This window comes from Micrasema longulum, unplaced genomic scaffold, assembly GCF_059751315.1.
Source record: "Micrasema longulum isolate JH-2025_06_02 unplaced genomic scaffold, ASM5975131v1 h1tg002687l, whole genome shotgun sequence".
Lineage (NCBI taxonomy): Eukaryota > Metazoa > Arthropoda > Insecta > Trichoptera > Brachycentridae > Micrasema > Micrasema longulum.
In genome coordinates this window covers 12,063-40,060 of record NW_028279820.1, presented here as the reverse complement: position 1 = coordinate 40,060, position 27,998 = coordinate 12,063, and the positions used below count along the sequence as shown (strand labels likewise).

General features: G+C 43.0%; 1 protein-coding gene across 1 annotated transcript in view; it reads right to left on the bottom strand.

The window, feature by feature from the left end:
* Positions 1 to 27,998, bottom strand: part of LOC148271744 (dynein heavy chain, cytoplasmic-like) — a gene marked incomplete at both ends in the record, with an annotated part of 45,683 nt that overhangs the window by 6,296 nt on the left and 11,389 nt on the right. The window contains 19 exons of the mRNA XM_088240993.1: positions 951 to 1,138; positions 2,117 to 2,276; positions 2,951 to 3,040; positions 3,364 to 3,490; positions 4,221 to 4,378; positions 5,529 to 5,655; positions 5,818 to 5,927; positions 7,013 to 7,190; positions 7,745 to 7,870; positions 8,851 to 8,960; positions 11,695 to 11,783; positions 12,976 to 13,171; positions 14,393 to 14,507; positions 17,229 to 17,466; positions 18,555 to 18,681; positions 19,686 to 19,819; positions 19,899 to 20,058; positions 21,457 to 21,579; positions 23,120 to 23,290. Coding sequence (XP_088097119.1) covers positions 951 to 1,138; positions 2,117 to 2,276; positions 2,951 to 3,040; positions 3,364 to 3,490; positions 4,221 to 4,378; positions 5,529 to 5,655; positions 5,818 to 5,927; positions 7,013 to 7,190; positions 7,745 to 7,870; positions 8,851 to 8,960; positions 11,695 to 11,783; positions 12,976 to 13,171; positions 14,393 to 14,507; positions 17,229 to 17,466; positions 18,555 to 18,681; positions 19,686 to 19,819; positions 19,899 to 20,058; positions 21,457 to 21,579; positions 23,120 to 23,290 — 2,727 coding nt within the window. The remainder of the gene's footprint in view (positions 1 to 950; positions 1,139 to 2,116; positions 2,277 to 2,950; positions 3,041 to 3,363; positions 3,491 to 4,220; positions 4,379 to 5,528; positions 5,656 to 5,817; positions 5,928 to 7,012; positions 7,191 to 7,744; positions 7,871 to 8,850; positions 8,961 to 11,694; positions 11,784 to 12,975; positions 13,172 to 14,392; positions 14,508 to 17,228; positions 17,467 to 18,554; positions 18,682 to 19,685; positions 19,820 to 19,898; positions 20,059 to 21,456; positions 21,580 to 23,119; positions 23,291 to 27,998) is intronic.

The following is a 27,998-nucleotide window of genomic DNA, read 5'->3' as shown; positions in this document are numbered from 1 at the left end:
TTTGCCTTTGATATTCTGAGATGTAATCATCGAGTATCTTAAGAGTTTCTATCAAGTCCCCTCGAGTTACGCCACTGTTACTATATGTGTGTATAGCACATTTACTAGGTTGAGACGTTCAAATTAATTTGCTACCTACTTCACCCTGGTTAAGGTGTTGCAATCCCTACCTTTGCCTTTGATATTCTGAGATGCTTCAATCTCATGCAGGGGGCAGTCACAGTAATTATTGAGTATCTTGTAAGTTTCTATCAAGTCCCCTCTAGTTACACTATAGTTACTATATGTGTGTAGCACATTTACTAGGTTGAGGCGTTTAAATTTATTTGCTACCTACTGGACCCTGGTTAAGATGTTGCAATTCCTACCTTTTCCTTTCATATTCTCACCGCGATCGCGAATAAGCTATTTTTGCGATCAATAATTCATAATAATCAAGAAACCACGTCAAGTGCTCCTCCTTCTTGACCACACTATTTGATCCCGAGAGTAGTTCCGAACCCCAGTACAAGGTGGGTAATTGCGTTCGTCGTATTAGGGTTCAGTGGCAAAATAATTAAAGATAACTCAAATCCACGAACCAGACTTCTTCCAATGATGTAAGTCCTAGTGCTTTTGATCTTTTGCTTTTTTTTTTGTAGGGCATCCTTTTGAGTAATTTGGGAATTTTTGAATATTTTTATACTTAAATTCATAATTTCGAAATTCCCGCAAAAACGGTTCATTGCGTTGGCCACGCTCCTAATACGCCACAATTTGGTTAAATTTTGAACTTTGTTTGTGATTGTTTAAATTCAAATAGAACATCGTCACAAATCTTAACGTCACAATTGTCAAGGTCAAACATGTCGCATTTTTGAATATAAAACACATTTAAAAAAAATTTCATTTTAAAAATGATGCATGAAATAATGGCTTATTTTAGTAAGAATGTGTCGTGAAAAGGCTACCTGTACTGGCGCCAGGACGACGCCGTTGGGCGTCTTGCGGTACTCGCAGTAGTGGTCGAAGGTCTTCAGCAGCAGCTCCGGAGTGGTGGCCGAGGAGAAGTTCAGGCCGACCACCTCCATGTCCGGCAGGGCGCGCAGCGCCGAGAACAGCGTCATCGTCTTGCCAGAGCCGGGCGGGCCGCACAGCACTGCGGGCAGAGGCGAGGGGTGAGTGCGAGGGGAAATATTACCGGGGGAGTGTAGAAACATGTCTGATAGAGTGGTTTGAAGTTTATCACTGTCTGAACATTTTGTTAATTATCTATATTGATAAAATTATCTTTTGTTAGTAAAGGTATAAAGCTCGGGTTTCCTAGGACAGCGGTGCCCGTATTTTAACGGCCGTAGTGAACATTAATGCGGTTGACAGCCGTCGTAACGGTGACTAGAGAGTGGTTTCCTATAAAAATGGTGTTGATAACACCGTTAAAAAATAATACCACTCTCTAGTCACCACTACGACGGCTGTCCACCGCATCACCGTTCACTACGGCCGTTAAGATACGGGCACCGCTGTCCTAGGAAACCCTAGCTTAACTTAATCACAATACAAATTCTAACACGTTTTAAAACTACCGAAACGCAAAAAGTTTACACTCCGCGAGACTGATTCTGTCGAGCGCCTGCCCTTCGGCTCTTTTGCTTCACAAAAGTCGACAGATGGGAGAGTCGAGGAAATGTGGATGTTCAAACATGGGCAGGATTGTGAATGTTACAGTGTGTAAGGTGGCCACTTAAAACCAGCCAATGACAGGTCATACGCCCTGTGAATGCCTAGACTTACATATTCGCTTCGCAAAAATGTTTTCCCTCTCTGTTGAAATAAATTTACAAATGAATAACTCCCTAGGGAGGAAATCCAGCATTTGGACAAACTCAATCATTGTTGACTAAACAAATAGTCCAGATCTTATTTTTTAATAATTTTAACTGTTCTTATACTGTAATATTTTAATTTTAATTTTTTTTTTGCACCACAACAGGCCAGGAGGCCCAATTACAGTGGTGAATTACAACACAGAACACCCAGGCTTGAGAAAAATCAGCGGAACCTTACGACAAGCGTCTTGACCACTACACCACGGAGGTATAAATGTACAGTGTCCGTAAATACTGTCGCCTCTCACCGAGCGGCTTGTGTTCGGCGAGCCACGTGTAGAGGAGCGCCTCGTGCCGGACGGTGTCGAGCGTGGGCACGACGACGTCGGGCGCGGCGACCTTGTGCGTCTCCACTTCGATCTGCGGCACCTTCGCCGACCAGGGCGCCCACTCGCCCGTGATGGACACCTGGAAATCATCACTATCGTCATTGCGGAGCGAAACCACCTCATCAAAATGTTCGAAGGAAAAAAGCATCGTCATAATCCCCTTTTTGCACCGAGCGCACGGGACAATGGGTCGGTAAACCAAATGCAGCGTAGTCCGATCATCTGATACATGAAGGCAAGATGATCAGTTCTATGCTTCAGGTTCCAGTTTAGGAACAATGGAATATTGAATTACACCTAGCCGGACTGAAAGGGGGGATTCGAATCCCCCATAGACCGATTTGGTCAATTTCGGCAAAACTAACAAAAATGAATACAATACACGAATGAGTAAAGCATATGTACGCAAAAACATTAATAAATTATTGCACGGTCATGAACACATCCAATGTTTTATTTTCCTGACGCCATATACAAGTAGGCGCTGGGGTCGTTTGGTCCCCCAGTTCGGATTATGTGTAATTTTTAGATGCTTAATGAGGGAAAGGTTAGACAAAATTAAAAATCAATAATAGAGCCCTGGACCTCGAGAGTGGTAGGCGAACGCGCCACCCACTACACAACGAGGCGGAGATTTATTTACTCGATTTTCTTATTCAGAAAGAAGAGCGTATCATAAGAACATTTTAAAAATAAAATAGAAGTGGTCCCAAATTCGAGCCTTTTGGTACACCCGAAAAAGCCTCGACTTACCTCGAAATCAATAATGGGCTGGTTGGCATTAGCCGGCGGAAGCGGCACGGTGCTCACGGAGCGGATGAAGTCTCCCATCTCGCAGCGACCCTAGAAATAAACAAAATTGTCATGGAAAACGGTATGACCCTCGATGATCATTTCAATAAAAGGGTTTGGGCAGACCAAGCCCTGAAGGAATGAGGAACTGACAAAGCCTTTACCTAAACTCATATCTATTGCTTCTCCTTCTCCAAGTCTTTAGAGTAATGGGCTATAAATTAAGAGGTGAGTGCTCTCACATCGTCAGGTTTGACCGAAGATGTGTTTTTTTTTAAAAGATACACAGCATCACATTCACATAACACATGTAAAGGAGTTTCATCGTCTGGATTGCATCTGCAAGTTTCATCACTAAATCTCGTACGGCTCACCTTGAGTTTGGAGTCTCCGGAGAACGACCAGAGGAGGGAGTACACGAGGACCTTGGGAATGTAGGCGTCCAGCTGCTCGGGACTGATTGGGAAGTCCGGGTGCTGGCGGTTATAGCCCAGGACATTCCTGGAACAAGGCGAAAGCAATTGAGGCTGGGCAAAAAAGATGAAATAAAAGGTATTATTTGATGGAGCTCGATCGACAACCCATGATTGTAGAAGCCTGCTAACACAGAATTGTGAGATTTGTAATTATGCTTTACCAGCTCAATGGAGAATGCTAAGTGTGCGGTGTCCAGTAGTATAATTGAAATCTGTTTTTGCAAGATTTAGAGATGGTTTTGAATTACGCTATTATTTAGGTAGGTAGGTTTTTATGTATACTTTATTTTGGCATCAATAACTCCAAAGAGGAGATACAAAGTTGTCGCCGAGCCTGAAACGACTTCCATATGTGGAGAGACCGGAAACTCTCGGTATCACAATGCTGCAGGAAAGGCGAGAAAGGGGTGGCCTGATAGAGATATACGAGATACTCGACAGTCACTGTAGCTGCCCAAATTTGGATCCCATGTTCGAGCTTAAACGAGACGCTCGTCTTCGAGGCCACAGTCTCAGGCTGGAGGAAACGATATTCAATCTGAATCCACGGAAGCATTTCCCGAGCGATAGGATTGTCGATGGTTGGAATAAGCTGCCACAGGAGCTGATCTCAATGTGTAGTCTCGATGGGTTCAAAAATGAACTGGCTAACAGCTAACATTCGTTAAAATAGATTTAAGCATATCAGCTTTAAGCTGCTCGCTTAAAATTAATATGATAATAGATAAATAAAATTGAAATGTAGGACGACTTACCTCACGCCCTGGTTGAGCATGGAGAAGAGCGAGCCGAGGGCGCGGTGGCGCGTGAAGTCCATGACGTGCTCCAGGCTGGCCGCCTTCTCCGCGCAGCGGACCACGAGCCCCCCGGCGGAAAACAGCGGGGACAGCAGGGCGGCAACCGATCGCTGGGTCTGGAACGGAGAAACCGACGAGCGACATTAGCGGGCGAAGTGGGGCAGAATAGGATAAATCTTAAAAATATCAACAATAATAATAATAATGTTTGGATAATTTATATAGCGCCATTTTTGTGAAAAATCACCTCAAGGGCGCTGCACAATAAATAAATATCCCAACACGTCTTGCAGCTACAGAGCGCATGGACGGTTGGGATTCTAGTTCTTCGTCTCCAATTATGATATATGGGAGCTAGATAACAGCACGTCTTGCAGCTACAGAGCGCATGGACAATAAGAAATCTAGCCCCTATTTACATTTTTATTTTTAATTTTTTTTATTTGACAATGAAGTTGTATTTTAAAAACGAAATAAAAAGCAAATTTATAAAATTAGAAGTTAGATAACAACAAGTCTTGCAGCTACTGAGCGTATGGACGGTTGAAATTCTAGACCCCATTTACTAAATTTAAATATTTGATAACAATGTTTTGAGTATGTCCAAATGTATGTAGGCAGGCAGCTTTTGCTGATGCGCCTATATCTCGAGTGCTGCTTTTGTGTCCAAGTTCTTATTTCTTCAAAAAAGCATCCAAACGGTTTTTGAACCAGTTGTTTGAAAGTTTACACTTTAACACGTTTTGTTCACGTAAACAGCAGCTGCAGTATGAAGAAAATAAGCATTTGTAGTTTGTGTGCCTTAGCCGAACCTGGCCGATGGCGGCGCTCCGATCAATACGACACAGTACTTGACTGAATTTTATCTGGCGTATTTTTCAAATTTTACAAATAGTTACTTGCATATTTTATATTATTTTTTATTTTTGTTTTAATGAAATTTTACTAGGGTAGGCACTGCTTATGTGCCTATATGGACCGCACGCCAATGACACTGCGTAACATCCACCAGTCTGTTGACTTTTGTGAAGTAAAAAAGCTGAAACCTTTATCATGCGGGTGAGATTCATCCGGCTGAACCAATGCACCTACTAGGGCCAGAAAACACCGCGGAAAAACTGCTTCTCACGTCGGTCAGTTTAATCAACAATGTTTCGAGTATGTCCAAATGTTTGTAGACAGGCTGGATTTCCTCCCTAGGGGTGCGCGTTGCCATTACTAAGAGCGACCGTTGTCGAGCAGAGGAGGGCAACGTAATGTGGTCACCTGCAGAGCGGGAGATATGATCTCGTCGGGCGTGGCCGGCTCTCCGGACTGCGTGGCGGCCTTGCCCGGAATCGTCATGAAGCTGAGTGAGTCTTCTTCTCCGTCCTCCAGGGGAATGTTCTTCAATCTACCGAGGAAAGAGCACATTATTTACACTATTTTATTGTTTTTCAAGAAACTTTGCTGCACTATTTGGTGCTCCAGTAGGGCTTAAGTTCCTCATTGTCGAGGCCAAACATTTTGGGAATTTTTATGGTGTGATATTTTTTAACGCGTAGTTATGACGTACCTCATGAGATAGTTTTCGAAGATCATTTCCGTGGTCAGGACGTCTTGGGAGAACCAGACCATCCCGCAGCGGGACACGGTGGCCAGGGTGGCGTACTTCAGATCTTGAACCTGAAATACGAGCATTTAAAATCACATAACTTTTACGGAGTTTGTCTTAAATTCTAGGTTAAATTATCCCTTCGATAATAATCATTAAAAAAATATACATATTACAACAGTCATCATCATTCCATGTCCGCTCCCTAGTTGGAGCATATGGTATCCACGAAGATTCTCCAGACATCTCTGTCGGCTGCCAGCTCCTGTGCATCCTCTTGAGGCGACGAACAGTCGGCAATGGACGTCCAGGACGTCAAGAACCTGGTTAAGGCTCTTATCGCCTCCGCTTGATGACAGTGTCACCGGAGTTTGCTGCGTCCGTTCTCTTATAACTTCATCCCGCACAAAGTCAAACCACTATTACAACACAGATGAAAAAAATTTTAGAGAAGGAAATATAGAAGTCTAGGCATCTACAGGGCTTATGACCTGTCGTTGGCTGGTTCAAGTGGCCACTTTATACACTGTGTTGCATTCACCATTCTGCCTATATTTGAACATCTATATTCCTTAAATTCTTCCACCTGGTGACTTTAGTGAAGTTAAAGAGCTGAAACCTTCATAATCTGGGCATAAGCCCTGTAAATGCCTAGACTTCCATATTCCTTTTTCTCAAAAGATCTCCATCTCATTTGTAAATTTGTAAATCAATAATAATCGTCCAAAAAAATTTAATGGCTAAAATATTTATTTCAACAGCACCTTATTTGCAAAATTTTGAAAGCCAATGGATGTTACGTACAAAATTGAGTTGTGGTCGTGAGGCTAGCATTGCGGATTCAATGATCAGATGTCCGAGGTTCGAATCCTACAATACCTCAACTTGAGGTGGTTCCAAAACGAACCCTGAAGTCCGAGAAAGGACACAGCAGCCTCCTATAACGAGATGGTGGACCTGGCTTGGATGCCTCAGAAGAGCCTTAAACTAAGTTGTCTCTTCGTCACATCGTCCAAAGACCACCGGTGACAAACTTTCAGCTTTATCAGCGTGGAACTAAGGCATGAAGAAATTTCCTGGAGGCGTCTGGTGATGTCCACATGCTCCACTCAAAAGCAGATGCGGAAAAAAGACGCAGAACGTATTTTTAAATTACCTCGAACATGACGCGCACGTTGGGCGGCAGGCTGAGGCGCTCCCCGTTGGGCAGCGTGAGCAGCTTGTTGTCGTCCAGCACCGAGTTGAGGTTCTCCACCCACTCCGGGTCCACGTCGCCGTCGAAGATGATCCACTGGCGCTTGTTGATCTCGCCGCGGACGTTATCAATTATCTTCCTGCAGGGGTCAGAGCGGGCATTACTAATGGGATATTCAAACTCTTGACAGAGAAATATAATGGATTGATTCTCGGCCACTTAAACCAGCCAATGACAGGTCATGAACCCTGTAGATGCCTAGATTTTTTTATTACCTTTTCTAAAATGTTCTTCATCTCTGTTGTAATATGTTGATATAAATAATTATTGGGTAATTAAGTAAATTAATACCGTTTAATATTATACCAAAGGCTTATTAATAGAAAGCCGGGTAAAAAATTTCGACTGCCCTGGCAATACTAAAAAAAAAAGTCCACCTTGTTTTATTCATCAATCTGACAGACGGTAAAATAATCGAATTCTTAAATGATATTATTTGTGAACTTGCTACTTACTTGTGAAATGTGATTCCACCATATTCTCTTTTAATCCCAGCAGTATTTTGACACTTACAAACGACACAACACGGCATAATTGAATTTAAATCGGCGGTCGCGTGCTAAGCAACGTCCACAGAGTAAGTTTGATGCGCGTGCTGGATTATTGTAATTAAGAGTAAGGAGGTCAACTCGCCTGAGGATGTGAGTGAAGAGGCCGTCGGTCCACTCCCTGGTGTTGGGGTCGAGCACTCCGTACAGGGCCTCCTTGGACATGGCCTTAGGGTCGATCACGTGAGCCACGCCCTCCACGCCTTCGTACCTGACAAACCGTATAACCGACAGTTGTAATATATTGAAGAAAATAAATATTGGATTAGGAGCAGGCAGGTGTCAATCAGCTGATGTGCCTCTATCTTAAACAATACCTCATCTGCAGAACACAGCGTGCTTAGTGGTGTTCCCCAAGGTTCAGTCCTTGGCCCGATCCTCTTCATCAAACACCAAACTGTTTGCGAACACCCTTCGATACTCGGGACAACTACTCCAGGATTCGGACATCAATGAATGGACTAAAAACTGGCTGATCTCGCTGAACAAGGGGTGTACACTTATCCTTTGGGTGGTGTCCAACTCAAACCCGTAAAGCATCAAAAAGATCTCGGCATAATCATATCAATGGATTCAAAATGGGTTCAAAAGTTCACGTCACATCTATTGCCAAGAAAGCCGAGTCAATAATCTATCTGATTAAAGAGATTCCAAAATACTACTTCAGAGATATTTCTTAAAATTGACAAACACAAAAAAGTGCGTGTAAACTTGGGCACCCTGACAAATCCGCAAAAGCGGAACACTTTATAGACACTGGACATTTTTTCGCCTTCAAACTGAAAATTTTATTAAACTCAACATGGTTCCCAGCACTACATACTACAAAAACGAATAGAAATGTGCCTACTGCCGACTGCGACACGGTACAATTTTTTTACGTAATACTCGGTAATACTTTTTTCTACAAAACACTCAGTTTACCCTGAAGATGGCTCCTGCAATGGTAGCTGAAACGTCGGAACAAATCCAACACACACGGTATCACCCAAAAAATAAACATATTGATATATTCGTATGTCTGTGTCAACTAATTAATCGTCCCGATTCAACACAAGACTTTTAGCCCCATGGAGTTGGGACTTTTGTAACAAACTAAATTCACATAGGTAGCGCCCTTTTTAGTGATTTTCAGTCAAAATCGATTCAGCGGACTGACTCGTCTCCGAGAATGACGAGAGATCGGCTTACCTCTCGAGGGCCTTGAGCAGCACCCGCCAGGCCGTGGTCTTGCCGGACCCCGAGGGGCCGACCATCATCAGCCCGTGGTTCAGCTTGCAGATCTGGTACAGCTGCAACACCTGAGAGACACGAGAAGCGCTCTTGACAATTGTATTACGCATTACATGAGCATTTAGGGTGGCACAATCACTTTAAAGATTGCAGAATTTCTTGCCGATCAATGGTAAGCAAACATTAGTTCGGAGCTTACTTCTTCCACTCCTTGATTGTGCAAATGTACCTTGTGATCAAAGAAAAATGGAAATTTGGCAAAAAAACACAAAATTGAAATTTTTAATCAACTTCTTTGTTATCCCCTTCAAAATACTAGCCATTTGCGACGACACATTGATGCCAAAGCTTACTCCAACTGTCCAATCACTTTTGATCGTGATTCGGCGATCGTTCATAACCGTTTCATTTACTTTTTCCACGTTTTCATCGGTTATTGATGCGCTGGGGCGTCCGGGCCGTTCGACATTTTCAACGTCTTCACAGCCATCTTGGAAAGGTTTATACCACTCCTAAACCCTTGTTTAACTCATGGCTCCGAGATAGACAGCTGCCCATGCGACGATGAAACTCCTCAAGATATCACTCACCTGTTGATGCATTGCCCCCTTTTCAGCTTTCAAAGGCAACAGCTGGAGGCGCGATGCAGAAGCCTGGGTGAGGATCTACGCAACATCCCATCGGTGATGGGTAATAAAGAACTCACACGAGAGGTAGCATCATACATGGTCAATATAGTGCAGGCAATTGGTAAAATAAACCAAAATAGGGAACAAAATGCCGAACGCTCCTCTAGTGGAACGGCAGGCCCGTTGACTGCTACCAACAGGCCGGCTTCTCTTCTCTTGAAGAGTTTTAAGTGGTATCCTCTCCACATGAGCAAATGCTGAGAAGTTCCCGATTGGTCCACATAAGTATATCCCTCCTGATCCTAACAGTTTAGATAAATTTAAAGAAATTTAATTGCAGAAAAATCCACCTTTTTATATATAAACCTTGTTTATAATAATAATAATAATAATAATTATGGATAACTTATACAGCGCCATTTTCGTAATATAATACCTCAAGGGCGCTTTATGGCGCCGATCGTCTCGAAGCGCGTTCCTCCTAATGGCAATTTTAGTCTCGGAAAAAGAAAAACGTCAGACGGGGCCTGGTCTGGAGAATGCGGTGCTCGGCTGGTACATTAGTCGAATTTTTGCCCAAAAACTCCGAAACACCCGACGCTGTATGAGATGGCGCATTATCGTGGTGTTAAATCCACATCTAAATAGTACTATCCATACTAAATATTATCAATATTCAAATATTGAATTTAAATAGGTACCCATGGTTGAATTCTAAAACATAAAATAATGAATTTTCAAATATTATTTTTTTTCAAATGTCACACTCTGCGCTTCGTACCAACAGTGGTGCATTTTGTGTAAGAATGCGATTTTCAAAAATGTACATTTATTCAAATGCAACTCTGGAAGTTTGATGAAAAACACATATTGGCTCCTAACTTTTTTGTGATGAACATATTGAAGATATTATTATTTACAAATCTAATTCACGTAAATTAGATTAGATTAGAAAAATCGCATGTAAATTGGTCCAGTAGTTATCGAGTCTATGAAGGACAAACATACATACATTCATTTTTATATATTTATATAGACTAAAATTTTGCGTTTTTTTGCCAAATTCACATTTATTTTTGATCATAAAGTATACTAGATTTTTTTACATTCCCAAACGGGTAATACTTTCCGAACGACCGTCTTAATATATTATTTGTATCGGGCTGGAAAATATATATTGAATCATGCATACAAAGATTTGAATACACTCGAACAAAAGTAATGATTCGTCGTTAACATACCTTCTCGACCCAGGTGGAGTCTCTGATCACGTCCTTGGATCCGAAGACGGGATTAGTAAGCACGGGGAAACAACAACACTCTTAACAATGCGAAACACGGGTGGCTAGCCAATTATCACAGGTGGACCGGGAGCGGACTTACGTGTGGAGATGAATACAGTTCATAATAGGGAAAAACCACTTTTTTTGAAAAACATTTTTTAATTTACAAGGGTCTATGAAATACTGTCGAGTAAAAAAAAAACGTTTGTCAGCCTCGTTGGTGTAGAGGTCAGCGCGTTGCCTGCTATGGAAGAGGCCTAGGGTTCGATTCCCGACATGGTTGATGTGAAATATTTATTTAAAAAAGGTGATTTTACAGCTAGAATATTTCATAGTACCAATGCAGTGCCCTATGCACCATTGGTGTGGAAATCAACGGTAGAAATGCATCATAAATGGACTGGTAGTAAAGTTATCCTAATTGGGCTGGTATCTAAGTTATCGTAAGTGGACTGGTAGTGAAGTTATCGTAAGTGGACTAGTAGTAAAGTTATCCCAATTGGACTGGTAGTAAAGTTATCCTAAGTGGACTTGTAGTAAAGTTATTATAAGTGGACTGGTAGTAAAGTTATCCTAAGTGGACTGGTATTTAAGTTATCCTAAGTGGACTGTTAGTAAAGTTATCATAAGTGGACTGGTAGTAAAGTTATCCTAAGTGGACTGGTATTAAAGTTATCATAAATGGACTGGTAGAGAAGTTATCGTAAGTGAACTGGTAGTAAAATTATCCTAAGTGGACTGGTATTAAAGTTATTGTTAGTGGACTGGTGGGAAAGTTATCGTAAGTGGACTGGTAGTAAAGTTATCATAAATGGACGATTAGTAAAGTTATCATGGTTGGTGGTCAAGTTGTCATAATCGGACTGGGAATAAAAACTTCCTTATGTTACCTTCTCCATCCAGGCTCCGCCCTGCTCGTCTCCTTCTCCGCAGACCAGGAACTCCTCGGCGCACACTTTTCGGATTTCATTCTTCAAACCTGGCAGAAAATTAAAAAATATTGCAATAAATTCAAACAAAAAAAAAATTCTGTTAGAAAAACAGAAATTATTCAGATATAAATTTGTTGCAACAGAGAGGGAAAACCTTTTTGAGAAGGGAATATGGAAGCCAGGGCAATTGCAGGGCTTATGACCTGTCACTGGCTGTTTTAAGTGGCCGCCTTACACACTGTGAAACATTCATCATTCTGTCTGTGTTTAAACATTCACATTTCCTCAACTCTTCCATCTGTTGACTTTTGTGAAGTGAAACCTTTAATATGTGGGTGAGATTTGACATCCTTTTCAAATTTGGATCTAAATAGCTCCCTAGGGAGGAAATTCAGCCTGTCTACAAACATTTGGACATACTCAAAATATTGTATTACAAATAAGAGTATATTATTGTCATTTCCTTATCAACACCCAGTGGTGCATAAGGAAATGACATTTTAAACATATTTTCCGATTCACATCCAGACACATCCGGGCTCCTTCGGTAATGTATCGTTGACCGGGAGACAAAAGTTCTGCAAATATCCATCACGATTTACGAGCCACCCCTGAGAGTCTCCCATTTCTCAGCCTGAGAGCTAACAAATTGACAATATTTTGAGTTTGTCCAAATGTTTGTAGACAAAAGACTGGATTTCATCGCCTGGGGAGTCATTGAGATTAACAAATTACAACAGGGATGGAGACTAACTAACTAACTAACTAACTAACTAACCATCACGCCATTTCCCCAGAGGGGTAGGCAGAGAGGATAGAACGCCACACCACTCTGTCCTGGCACACTTCCTTTGCTTCCTTCACATTCATACATCTTCTCATGCACGCACGTCGATTATTCCGACTTTTCACATGACCACTTTCAAGAATTTGTTGTACTTGATCATGCCATGTCTTTCTCGGCCTTCCTCGACTTCTACAACCAGACACATTCGCATCATAAATCTTTTTAGCCGTTCTTTCATCATTCAGAGCAGAGCATTCAGAGCATTTTAGAAAAGAAAATGATGGAGGAATTGAAGAAATGCGGATGTTCAAACATAGACAAAATGGTGAATGTTAAATTGTGTGTAAAGTGGCCATTTGAACCGGAAAATGACAAGTCATAGGCCCTGTAAATGCCTAGACTTTCATATTCCCTTCTCCGAAGGAATTCGTTTGAAGCGCATCGGTCCGCACCGGTCATCTCGGCGCGCGTGTAGCCGACGCTGGGGAACACGTCGCTGAGCAGGGAGAAGAGCAGCGGGATGTCCTCGGCCACCAGCTTGGGCACCATAGTCTCGCACACCGACTGGATGAGGATGTCCTGCTCGGGCAGCGACTCGGCGATGGACGCCTCGTCGGGCGCGGGCTCGCCGCGCGTCACCATGGTCTCCTGAAACACCGATTTTCAAATTACACGACTGCCTGGTCCAATTTTCCAAAGTATGCTTACCCTTAAAACACTTTATTGCTCTTTAGTTCGCCCTATTCTTGAATATGCATCTGTAATCTGGTCCCCTCATTATGCTGTTCATATCAAGCGCCTTGAATCAGTTCAACATCGTTTTATAAGAAAAATTGCATGGAAGATGGGATTGGAAAGAGGAGACTATTCATATTCTGATATGGAGAGGTTTTTAAGCATATCAAGTCTTGAAAAACGCAGATGCATTGCAGATATAATCTGCATGTATAAAATTATGAACTGTCTCATTGATACCCCTGAAATTTTGCAAAAGATTCTTTTTAACGTTCCCACCCGTAGACTAAGAAATAATGAAATGCTTTTCCTCGGTCACTACAGGACCAATTATGGTGCACAGTCGCCTTTGCCCAGAATGATCAGGCGGGTGAACGATCATCAAGATCTTGATTATTATGGTGTAAGGATGTCTTTCTTTACAAATCAGCTAAAGAATCTGTATAGTTAGCCTATGCTTTTTACTTAATCTAAAAAATCTATCATCTGTCTTTGCTGCTTATTTCTGTTCCTTATATTTTTTTATTCCTTTGTAAAAATTTCTTTTAATTGTAATGTTTATAATGGACTTTGTCCGTAAATAAATAAAATAAATAAATAAATAAATATTCATAAATACACATTAAAACCCATAAAGATAAATAGTTGTTTTGACCGACAATATTCTCTCTTACAAGACTGTGGTAAATAATTCCTTTGCGCACGGTGATGCAACATCGTGTTACCACAAGCAAAAGACGGAATATTCCAAAGACATGGAGACATACTGTGTTATAATTTCATTGACGGCCTCGTGATGTAGTGGTCAACGCATTCGCATACCATGCAAGAGGTCTCGGGTTCAATTCCCGACATGGTTGTTATACCTGAAGCGTAAGACTGATCATCTTACCTTCGTGTAACAAAAGTGATCAAGACACGCTGCGATTGGTGTACCGATGCAGTGCCCTATGGACCATTAGGTGCGGAAAGGGAATAAAGATGATGATGAATTTCGTTACAATAATTTATCATCTTACGTGCGTGCGTGCGTGCGTGCATCCCCACTGTCACTGTCAATAATCGGCTGAATCTCTTTCACACAAACACCGGCCACAGTGCAGTGTGCAGTGCCCAAATGTACGGATAACTAACCTTGATTTTCATGATGCGGTCCCTCTTCACGTTGCCCGCCGACACCAGGACAGACTTGAGCGCTCGAAGTCCGAAATCGTAGTGCGATTGGTTGGACAGTTGTTCGTCACATAACCTGCAAATAGGAACGCAATTCAACACGTCGATCGTTCAGTACAATCTCGCCTCACTTATAACCCCGTTATAAAATTACAAACGAGTAAAACGATATTTTAAGTTTGTCCAAATTTTTGCAGACAAGGACTGGTTTCAACTCCGTTATATTAACATATTTTTGTCGGCCTCGTGGTGTAATGGTCAGCGCATTTGCCTACCATGCAAGAGGTCTCGGGTTCGATTCCCAACATGGGTGATATGAAACATTATTTAAAAGGGTGTTTTGACACTTGAATATTTCATGCAGACGATACGCAGATTTATTTTTATTGCAAACCAGGCGAGAGAAGTGTGCTTGTCAATTTAATTGATGGATGCATCAAGAAAATAGGAAACTGGATGGCTGAAAACAGACTAACATTAAACCCATCAAAAACTGAACAGCTGTGGGTGGCTTCAGCCAGACGACAGAATTTGATCCAGGATACGGCCTTACCCAATGTAGGGAGTACCGCTTTACCCACCGTTAAACTACTGGGAGTTTTACTCAATTCTGACCTTTCTCTTGACGCTCAAATTAGTAGAACGATAAGTTCATGCTTCTACCAGCTGAGACAAATTAAATGCATACGCAAAAATTTGCCGGTCGATGCCGTCCGTCAATTAATAAATGCGTTTGTAGTGTCTAGAGTCGATTATTGTAATGGTCTACCAATGAACAAAATGACTCGCCTACAATCTGTATTGAATGCCGCAGCGAGACTTATTTTCGGAATCTCTAAGTTCAGTCATATCACTCCACTACTTTGGGAACTACACTGGCTACGTTTTTCACAGAGGGTCGAATACAAACTCTGTCGGCTCATGTATGAGTCACTGCGCAACTCTGCTCCGGAATATCTAAGGGAACTATGCGTTCCAGATGAACTAGCTGACAGGCGTCTCACGCTTAGATCAGCTACGTCTACGGCGAGAGGAAAAGTTACTATACCTCTACGCAAACAGCGCACTAAATTTAGTGAACGCGCATTTGCGGTCGCAGGCCGTACGGCATGGAAGTGATGTTTCGGAAAAAACTTAAAACCCACTTGTTCTCTAAATCAATTAACAAATTTAAAAGCTTCAATTAAATTAATTTAACAATAGAATCACTATGTAAAGCGCCCTTGAGGTATTTTATTACGAAAATGGAGGTATATAAGTTATCCATAATAATAATAATAATAGTCCCTAGACGGGTAACTGAAGCGTAAGACTGATCACTATACCTTCATGTAACAAAAATGATCAAGATACGCTGCGATTAGTGTACCAATGCAGTGCCCTATGCACCAATAGGTGCGGAAAGGGAACGATGATGATATTAACATATTACAACAGACATGAACATTTTAGAGAAGGTAACGTAGTAAACAAAAAAAAAGGTCAATTGCACTACACCTGCTTTGAATTTAGGTTAAGACAATAATTTATCCTTTTTTAGTTGTTTACATGTTTTTATTCGCCATTCGCGTGGCGCACGCGGCGGCGCGCGGACCGCGGCGCCGCGTTATTATGACGTAATTTTGGCTCTTTTGACGCATCAAATGAATTCCGAAAATTTTTAAACGTAAAACCACGGTGATGAAAATTGTAAAACATGTCAATTGGGGGGAATATTTGTATGAAGAAAAATGGGTCTTTTGTCATTTTGAAACAAGGTTTTACTGTAGTTAAAAGTAGTGCATTTTAATATATTTCAAAGCAGCTTTGAAAGAGGACGGTCAGTTCGATCAGAGGACGATTCTCAATATCCATCATTCGATGGACTTCCCCACAATTATAGTCCTTAAAACATAGCGTGATCAGAGTGACGGTTGTCAGCAAAAGTGAGGACATGACTTTGTAGTAACGTCTGAGGAGTGATTTGTTTATTTTTATTTTAACATATTACAACAGAGACGAAGAACATTTTAGAGAAAGTAATATGGAAGTCAAGGCTTGTGACCTGTCATTGGCTGGTTTAAGTGGCGACTTTACACACTGTGCAACATTCACCATTCTGCCCATATTTGAACATCTATATTCCCACAATTCTTCCATCTGTTGATGTTTGTGAAGTTAAAGAGCTGAAGCCTTTATTTATGCGGGTGAGATTCTTCTAATTGAATTATTTCACCTACATCCTAGACTAGGCAACGCCTAGAAATGTTATTTTTTAATTTTCTATACTTCTTCATGGACCAGGTGGATTTATCAACAATATTTTGAGTATGTTCAAATTTTTATAGACAAGGATTGGAATTCCAATTAATTTACTCCCCGGGGAGCTGTTAATATTACCATATTACAACAGAGATGAAGAACATTTGGAGAAGGTAATATAGTAGTCTAGGCGTCTACGGGGGTTATGACCTGTCATTGGCTGGAAATAATTCAATTACATGAATCTCACTCGCATAAATAAAGGTTTCAGCTCTTTAACTTCACAAACTTTAACTGACGAATGAATTGAAGGGATATAGATGTTCAAATATGGGCAGAATGGCGAACGTTACACAGTAGGTAAAGCAGCCATTTAAACCAGCCAACGACAGGTCTGTAAATGCCGATCGAATCGAAAATGTTTTCCGTCTGTTGCAACAAATTTAGATCTGAATTACTCCAGCCGGTCTGCAAACATTTGGACACACTCGAGACATTGTCGAATCATCTAACTGGATGAATCTCACCGGCATGACATGGAAACAGAGCCACTCACTTGAAGAAGGGCACGATCTTGCAGGCGAGCTTCTCGGCGGTGCGGAAGCCCTGCGAGAAGAGCATGACCTCGGCGATGAGCTGGCGGTCGGGGGAGGTCATGGCCAGCGAGCGGAACAGCTTCTTGAGGTTGTCGGGCAGGTTGGAGCGGCCCGCGTAGCCCGGGTTCATCGTGATGAAGATGGCCATGTCGCGCGACACCCGCACCTGCTTGCCCACCAGCTCCACCACGATCGAAGCTGGCGAACATCGTCATTACTATCTCGGTAATTCATTATGAACGTGTGAAGGTTTACATGCATTGTGGAGGTCATCAGCATCAAGCCGTAAAGATGGCAGGGCCGAACACCGCTTTGGCCCGCAACATGTAACCCGACGCAACGTCAGCTCGGACAAGTAATGAAACTGTAACTTCTGTACAAAATTGCAAGGATGCAACTCGTGTCTATTTACTCAATAAATAACTAAATACATTTAAGGGCGGGAATATTATATTTCCTTGAGGCAATTTCTTCCGTCTACCCGAACTGTTCAGATTGGGAAAATTACAAGTACATGGACATTAGGGTGGGACGATTTTTTTTTTCCGAATTTTGAAATGAAAAGGGGTCTAGAAAGTTGCTCTTTGGATTATCCTGAATGCAAAAAATATCAAAAAAATAAATTCGATACTACTTTTGGCCCTCAACCAGAGCTTTAAAATTTCGAAAAAGACATTTTTTTGCCCTAAACCGGCTGTCATTTCGTATCTGAGTAAGAAATTCATTCCGATAAAATGTTATAATGTGATCAAATATATCGTGATAAATTATAAAATATATCGCGCGATATCACGTGATATATGATAAAATATACGCGATATATCACGTGATATATTATAAAATATACCGCGATATATCACGTGATATATTATAAAATATAACGTGATATATTATAAAATATATCGCGCGATATCACGTGATATATGATAAAATATAACGCGATACATCACGTGATATATTATAAAATATATCGCGCGATATCACGTGATATATGATAAAATATAACGCAATACATCACGTGATATATTATAAAATATATCTTGATATACGATAAAATATATCGATCTATAAAACGTGATGTATTCTTAAATACATCGCGATATAATATATCACGTGATATATGATAAATGTATTGCGATATATCACGTGATATGATGGTGGGACATCGCTTAAAGCATTAAGTATTTTGAAAATGCATCTAAGGTCCATCTCAGTTCTACGTCTCTCCGATGAAGACAGATTGAGAGATCGCTCGAGGAGTTTGTCAGCGAGGCGAGAGAGCTTACGGGAGTTGGAGTCGCCTTCCTGATGCAGCTTCAGGGCCTCCTGGATGGTCTGCACCTGCTGCGAGACGGCCGACAGCATGCGCTCCTCGAGCCGGTTAAACTCGTCGAAGCATCCCCACGCCCCCACCTGCGGACAATCGCATACATCGTTATAATTGTAAAATTAAAGCAACATCTGGGAAATCCTTTTCGCACCTAATGGTGCATAGGGCACTGCATTGATACACCAATCGCGGTGTATCTAGATGTTTTTTTTATTAAACGAAGATACGATGATCAGTCTTATGCTTCAGGTAACAGTCCAGGGACTATGGAATGTTCAGCGATTCGAAGAAGACGCTTTTATTTTGTGTATTTACAAACAAAATACAAGAGATAAAAGTGTTTTCACGGCCGCGAGTGCGTTGGGAATATCCCCCCTGGTGTGAAAACACCTTTTTGAATAATATTTTGAGTTTGTCCAAATTTTTGTAGACAATAACTGGACTCCCTAGGGAGCTGTTTATATTAACATATTACAACAGAGATGAAGAACATTTAAGAGAAGGTAATATAGAAGTCCAGGCATCTACAGGGCTTATGACCTGTCAATGGCTGGTTTAAGTGGCCACTTTACACACTGTGTAACATTCCAGTCCTTGTCTACAAAAATTTGGACAAACTCAAAATATTGTTGACAAATCCACCTGGGCCATGAAGAAGTATAGAAATTGAAAAAATAACATTTTCAGGCGTTGCCTAGTCTAGTATGTAGGTGAAATAATTCAATTAGATGAATCTCACCCGCATAAATAAAGGTTTCAGCTCTTTAACTTCACAAACATCAATAGATGAAAGAATTGAAGGAATATGGATGTTCAAATATGGGCAGAATGGTGAATGTTACACAGTGTGTGGCCACTTAAACCAGCAATTGACAGGTCATAAGCCCTGTAGATGCCTAGAATTCTATATTACCTTCTCTTAAATGTTCTTCATCTCTGTTGTAATATGTTAACCTTTTTGAATAAATATTTCATAGCAACCACGTCGGGAATCGAACCCGAGACCTCTTGCTTGGCAGGCGAATGCGTTGACCATTGCACCACGAGCCTGACGATTGTCTACTGAAGATTGAAAGCACTATCTCACCTGACAGAGGCCGACGAAGATTCTCCCCATGGCTTGGAAGTCGAAGGTCTCGTCGCAGTTGAAGACGAGGACGAATCGCCCCAGCTGGTTTCCGAGGGCCTTCACCGACTCGGTCTTCCCGGTTCCGGCCGGACCTGAGGAGAGAGGCGAGCGGGGTTAGTACAAGCCAGGCGGGTGGACCACATGGTGACAGTGTCAGGGCTCGGTACGAACCGAAGGGCGATCCTCCGAGCCGAGCCTCCAGCGCCTGCGTCATGGTGAGGTAGCAGCGGTCGGTGAGGGGCGTCTGCACGAGGCGGTCCTGCACGCCGAGGTACTCGAAGCCGTACAGGAACTTGGCGTTGGCCATGTGGATGGTCAGCTGCTGCAGCACCTGGAAACAACGAAGATTCGCATTAGACAAATTAAAATCCAGCCACCCATATGTACAGAAATATACGTTCAGCAATCAAATTGACCTATTGTTTAAAACACAAACACAAAAAAGTGCAAATCTAAGGAAAATGCTTGAGTAAAAAAATTTGTAACAAACAAACCATCACGCCGTTAGGCAGAGAGGATCAAACGCCACATAACTCCATCTTTGCATACAGATCTCGCTTCCTCTACATTCATACATCTTCTCATGCGCGCACGCCGATATTCCGACTTTTGACATGTCCATCTTCGAGTATTTGTTGGATTTCGTCATGCCGTGTCTTTCTCGGTCTTCCTCTATTTCTGCATCCGTCGACAGTCGCATTGTAAATATTCTTAGCCGTTCTTTCGCTGTCCATTCGCTCCACATGTCCGAACCAGCGCAGAGCTCCTTTCTTGATTTTGTCGACAATGCTTATCTCGGCCTTACATATTGTACGGATCTCGACATTTGCGCATCTATCATGCATAGTTTTACCACACATTTGCCTGAGAGATCGCATTTCGACAGCATTCAGCCTACTTTCATCCCTGTGTTTCCGAGTCCATACTTCGCTCCCATACATCAGGGTCGGGACCGGGACTCCATTGTGAACTGCTAATTTTGCTTCTTGCGACAAACATTTATTTGCCAAGGTTGATTTAAGTGCACCGTTCACTCTGTTATCCGACACTCACCCTCCTTTCCATCCTTAGTAAACATACTTCCCGGATACACAAATTCCTCTGCCTGTTTCAGTATAACCCCCATTCACAGCAATTTCACATTTAGTCATACTTTCGTTCCTTTCCAAAACCATCACATTGGATGTATTGACGTTCGTCAGCAAATGGCTTCCCTCGCATACAGCGTAGACCTTTGTTACCTTGAATTGCAGTTCCAAAATCCCAGATAGCATTAACAGATGGAAGAATTGAAGAAATTTGGATGCTCAAACTTAGGCAAAATGGTGAATGTTACACAGTGGCTATTCAAACCAGCCAATGACAGGCCCTAAGTCCTGTAAATGCATGTACTTCTATATTCATTGTAATTTGTTAGTCTCAATGACTCCCTAGGGGGTGAAATCCAGTCTTTTGTCTGCAAACGTTTGGACAAACTCAAAATATTGTAATAAAACCAACTGGTCCGAGAAGAAGTTTAAAAATTGGAAAATTGTTTTGTGATGAATCTCTTCGCAACAGTAAAGGTTTTAGCACTTGTAACTTGACTGAAATCAACAGATGGAAGAATTGAAGAAATATGAATGTTCAGACATGGAAAAAATTGTGGATTTTGGACAGACTCAGAATACTGTACATAAATATAAAATTAATTTACTAGACTATAATGTAAAATTTTTGTTTGACTTACGTCGGGATTCCTGGAGTCAAAGTAGCATCTCATCTCCGCCAGCCACTGGAAGTTGCGTGGGGAATTGACGTCGGCAGAGATCAGCCTCCGGGTGACAGTCCTCTTGTGGACAAACTCGTTGATCTAAAAACAGAATAAGTATTAATAAACCTGGGGTACGGTTTGGATGAGAGGCTCCGCATTCGACAGCATGAAATCGGTCCAGAGGTCAGAAAGATCCCGTGGGCGGAGGATGGAATGCCATATCAATCTGTGTTTGCATACAGACCTCGTTTGGATAAAAGCAGGTGAAATGCTCTCCGTCCTGTCGAGATCTGCGCATTGTGTAAGGAAGCAAGTATTATCAACAAAATCAAAAAAAGGATTGCTGAGTTGGTTTAGACCGAATGGACAGCGAAAGGATGTCTTACATGGATGCGGAAAACGAGGGTGGCGAAGAAAGACACGCCATGACCGAATCCAACGGAATACTTGGCAGCCTCCGTGGTGTAATGGCTAAGAAACTCGAAAATACTCGACTTACCTACGGTAGGTTTCGGGTTCGATTCCCGGTGAGAAGACAAACATTAAAAATGTGATTTTTCTCAAGCTTGGGTGATCTGAGCTGTAAATCAGGTCTGTTGCAAAAAAAAAAACTTTAAAAACAAAGTAAATGTCAAAAAAAAACTGAGATGTGCGAATGTAGTGAGGTATGTGTGCAGACACATTGAAATGGCGTTCTATCCTTCCTGCCGACATATACTGTGATATATATGGTAAAATATATCGAGCAATATCACGTGATATATGGTAAAATATATCGTGATATATAAACAAATATATCGCGGTATATCACGTGAAGTATGATAAAATACATCGCGACATATCACGTTATATTTAATAAAATATATTGCAAAATATCACGTGATGTATGATAAACTACATCCCGATATATCACGTGATATATATTTTTATTTTTCTCATAAAAACAAAACACATTAGGAAATTTATACAATGGTTACAATATGTCGGTAGAAATATATACATTTAATGTGTCTCAATTACATTACGAGTATAACTTTTATTCTAACATAGTTTTAGTCACAAAAAATGTAGTGTATCCTTTTTATTATTGTACATGTTAGTGAGGGTGAGTATATATATATATTTATTATAAATTTTATATGTATGATAAAATACATCGCGATATATCACGTGATATGAAAAAATATATCACGATATATCACGTGATATATAATAAAATTCATTGCAAAATATCACGTGATGTATAATCAACTACATCGCGATATATCACGTGATATGAACAAATATATCGCGATATATCACGTGATATATAGTAAAATTTATTACAAAATATCACGCGTTGTATGATCAACTACATCACGATATATCACATGATATGAAAAAAAATATCGCGATATATCACGTGATATATAATAAAATTCATTGCAAAATATCACGTGATATATAATAAAATTCATTGCAAAGTATCACGTGATGTATGATCAACTACATCGCGATATATCACGTGATATATTATAAAATGCATCGCGATATATCACGTGATATATGATATAATACATCGTGAAATATCACGCGACACATGATATAATATATCGTGAAATATCACGCGACACATGATAAAATATATGATAGAAATTACCAGGTGCTCGAGCTTGCGGCGCCGCAGCGGGGGCTGCTCCTGCAGCACGCTGTCGGCCAGCACGGTGAGCGTGCCCTCCACCTGCGCCAGCACGGGCTGCAGCGCGCCGCCCGCCTGCAGCGCGGCCTCCACGTCCTCGGACCACATGATCTGCGCGGCCAGCACCACCACCTGAGAAGGAGTCTCGGCGAGTCAGAGCCTTCGTTCAAATCATTCTTATTATCAAAAAACTAGAGGACTTCTGACAAAATAATCTTAGCCTTCTTCAAGGATTATTTTCAACTTGCGAGATTTCCGCACCTAATGGTGCATAGGGCACTGCATCGGTACACCAATTGCAGCGTATCTTGATCATTTTTGTTACATGAAGGTAAGATGATCAGTCTTATGATTCAAGTACCAGTCCAGGGACTAGGAAATATTCTAGTGTAAAAACACCATTTAAAAATAAATATACCTATAGGGTTCATGGTCCATAATCGATGACACAAGATGACCGAAGAAAGCAATGTCATCATTTTCTATAGAATCCAATACAACATATAATGCAGCTCTAAAGCTAGGGTTTCCTAGGACAGCGGTGCCCGTATCTTAACGGCCGTAGTGAACGGTGATGCGGTGGACAGCCGCCGTAGTGGTGACTAGAGAGTGGTTTTATTTTTCAACGGTGTTATTAACACCATTTTTATAGGAAACCACTCTCTAGTCACCGTTACGACCGCTGTCAACCGCATTAATGTTCACTACGGCCGTTAAAATACGGGCACCACTGTCCTAGGAAACCCGAGCTTTACAGTATTGAACACGAAATCGGGAGCAGTACATAGGTCTGCAGTACATTCACATCGTCCCTACTATGAAGAAATTAACTACAAAGGAACGTGGCCTGTAAAGAGACCACAGAACGCAGACAACGCCAGTCAGCCCAACAAGTTCAGTCAGTCAGCCTTGACATTCGTCCGACTCAATTAATTATTTATTCGCCGTGTAATAAGTAAACATTGTTGCCGACGTAAAAGTACATGCACCAACTTGGCGGCCCTTCCTGGGGTTTTAATGTAGCATAGGAGGCTTCAGTATGTGTAAGCGATCTACCACCTCCTCAATAAAGACTAGTATTTGTCACTTTCGGGGGTGGTGATCGCCATACTGAAGCCCACATATAGATTAGAATTCATGAAAATATTTGTATGCCCATAATGTGTTTTTATGTTGTTCTGTATGAGTGTTGATCGCCGCGCGGTCGGCGGGGAACTGCGGCCGGTAGCGGGAGGGTGGGGACCTTATACGTGGCGCGAGAGAGACCGATAGAGCCGGCAAATGTGCTCGCTATCTCTCTCGCCGCGTGATTGGTCAACCTAGCACCGCCCGCTATTGGCCTAGCCCACCGCCGCACGGCAAAATGTTGTATATATAGCCCCGCCGGGGAAAAATAAAGTCAGTCATCTCACCACACTACTAAGGCTTTCTACTCTCCACTTCACCTCCCTACCTCGCTTCAAACCGGACCTCATCGCCACCTGGATTCGAACACCGCTACCCCCCTGGACTTGGAACTCGGATACTCTTTGGATTGGATTTTGGACCCCGGATAATTTGGACCCTTGGATACTTCCCCGGAACACACCCCGCCGTTCCCACCGACGGAGAGATACCGGCCTTACAACCCGGTTGCCTGACTCAGGATTGCGGCCGCCAGCGCTACTCGCTAGCGACCCCGCAAGGGATCTCTAGGCGACGATACCTCCCCCGGAGCTTATCGTTCGTCGGCCGAGGCCCGCCTACGCCCGGCCACTCTGCGTTTGACACCAGCACCTATAGAAATACAGTTCTTGTGACGGGCGCGATTGCTACGGACGAAGCAGTGATCCGCCGCGTCTGTTACAAGTTGGTCCTTCGAGCCGGATATTCATCGCAGAGCGCCTAGAGATGACTTCGAGAACCCCTTCACTCCGCTCGGGTCGAGGAGGCACGGAACCGAGAGAAGACCCTGCTACAGATCAGGACTCAGCCGAGTCGGACACATCCGAAGATACAGTCCAGCGGCTGAGGACGCAGGTTCGAACGCTCCGTGCTTCACTACACGATCAAGACCGACGCGTGCCCTTGGAGACGAATCCCGAGCCCGCGCCGCGTACTACGGATATGGACGGCATCATGACGGTGCTGTCAAAAATGGCGATTCTACTAGAGGCTTCGCAAGGAAGAAGCCCGACTTCAGCCCCAGAGGACGTTAGCAGAGTCGGCGCCATGATAGCGCGCCAATCTACTGCCAAGGACCTACCCGCCTTCGCCGGAGAGCCGCAGGAATGGGCTACTTTCAAATCGCAGTACACTCAGTCGACGGAGATGTGCTGCCTTTCGGATCCAGAAAACCTCCTGCGTCTACAGCGTGCGTTAAAAGGACGGGCAAGAGAATCTGTGTCGTCATTACTAGTGGATCCAAGCCAAGTGAGGGTGATAATGAAGACGTTGGAGCTACACTACGGCCAGCCGGACATTGTAGCGTCTTCCTTGTTGGAAAAAGTGAGAAGGCTCCGCTGCATACAGAACGACGGATCTACGCAAGCATTAGTAGATCTGTCTAGCGCAGTTCGGAACGCGATAGCGACCTTAGAAGGCTTCGGTGGCGATTACATGTCTACGCCACAACTACTAAGTGAACTAGTGAGCAAGTTACCGCTGTGCATGAAGTCTCTCTGGTGGTACAGCAGAAGAGGAAACCGGGTGAGGCCCTCCGCGAAGGATTTCGCGCTCTTCTTGGAAGATTTAACGGAATCTTCGATGATAGGCGGCGGAATAGAGCCGCAAGTGTACAGCGGAAAACAACGCGAGAAGCCACAGAAGCGAGAACAAGTGCATACAGTGATTTCAACAGAGGGAAACGGGAAAAGTGTAGCGTCATGTGTTTTGTGCGGACGAGGACATTTACTACAAACGTGCCAGGAATACATAGAGTGTAGTATTTCGGAAAGATGGGACATAGTGAAGCGAAAGAATTTGTGTTTTTCGTGTTTATCGAACACTCATCGGGCGATAAAGTGTAGAAATGTAAAAAAGTGCGGCCTCGATGGATGTCGCCGAACACATCACAAGACATTACACGACAGAAATAGTGCCGATATCAGTGAAGCTCGGTCTAGCGCCGATATACGAGCGCCAGATAATAATGCCCGCCGCAACACGCCTGCAGCGGCGGGCGCCGGGGGAAACAGACCGACCGCGAACGAAACCCGCGCCGCGAGTTCAAATGAAAGAAACTACGATTACGGCCACAGTTCGCGGACGAATAATATAGTGACGAGCACCTACGCTCGGGAGGAACCGGTCCTCCTAAAAGTGATTCCCGTCATGTTAAGTGGTCCGCGAGGACGAGTGAACGCGTACGCGTTACTAGATGAGGGATCAACCGTGACATTGATTGACGCAAAAATAGCAAACGACATCGGCGCGCCGGGAGAGACTCGAGGATTAAAAATCCACGGTGCCGGCGGAATGTGCGTAACAGATAGTGCATCAAGAAAAGTCACAATTAAAGTGCGCGGAGTTACGGAAGATTTATTCACTCTCCGCGCAAACACAATACAGAAGCTGAGTCTGCCGCTACAGCCCGTGATTGAAGGGGAAGGCAGGATGCGACAAGTGTGCCCGCAGTTACTCATCGGCCAAGATAACGCCTCTCTCATAGTGACGAGAGAGGCACGGAGATGCGGGGAATACATCGCCTCAGTGACAGCCTTAGGAAAGGTGATACACGGTGGGCGGACACGCCAGACTAACGCCAGCATACTAATGGCGCTTAGTACAGAACAGAGACTAGAAAATCTAGTTAAACAAAATTACGCCGTCGACGCGTTAGGTATAAGTTCGACAGCCAAGATATCGCGTCAGGAGGCGCGAGCCACAGAAACCATGAGAGCCACGACACGTTTCCTACCGCAAGGACAGTACGAGACAGGGCTACTGTGGAAAGACAATCGAATATGTTTACCGGATAATCGCCGTACAGCGCTGAATCGATTTTTAAGCATAGAGAAAAAGTTCAGTAAAAACAGTGAATTCGCCGCGGCTTACAAGTTAAAGATTAAAGAATATCTAGACAAGGGGTATGCCCGGGAACTGACGCTGGCTGAAAGACAAGACACTGCGAGTGGGCTTTGGTTTTTGCCGCATTTCGCAGTGACGAACGTGAATAAACCGGATAAAATACGGATAGTATTTGACGCCGCCAGCCGCTGCAACGGGAAGTCATTGAACGACATGTTGGCCAACGGCCCGGACCTTCTCTCATCGCTTATGGGAAATATAATGCGATTTCGCGAGGGAAAGATCGCGCTGGCAGCAGATATAAGGGAGATGTTTCTCCAAATTAAAATAAGAAAAGAAGACCAGAGGGCGCAGCTGTTCCTCTGGCGCGATAGTCCCGAAGAAGAAATTCGGGAAATGATTATGACGTCGATGACGTTCGGCGCGGCGTGTTCACCGAGCAGCGCACAGTACGTGAGAAATCAAGTCGCAGAAGATCACGGGCAAGAGATGGCCGCCGCCAGGGATGCTGTGCGAAATAAATTCTACATGGACGACTATATGGATGCCGTAGACAGTGCAACAGAGGCGATACAACTGCGCCACGATGTCAGCGAACTACTACGGCGGGGCGGATTCATCCTCGCGAATTGGGCGAGTAATGATCCCTCCGTAATGGAAGCGATTCCTTCAAGTCTGAGAGGGAAAAGCGCACGCGAAATAATTAGCGGAACCTCCGTGACAGAGAGGGTCCTCGGCATCAAATGGGACCCGGTGACAGACGAGTTTCAATTTAAATTTAAAGTGTCACGGGAGGTTCCAACAGAGAGGCCTACAAAACGGCAGATGCTAA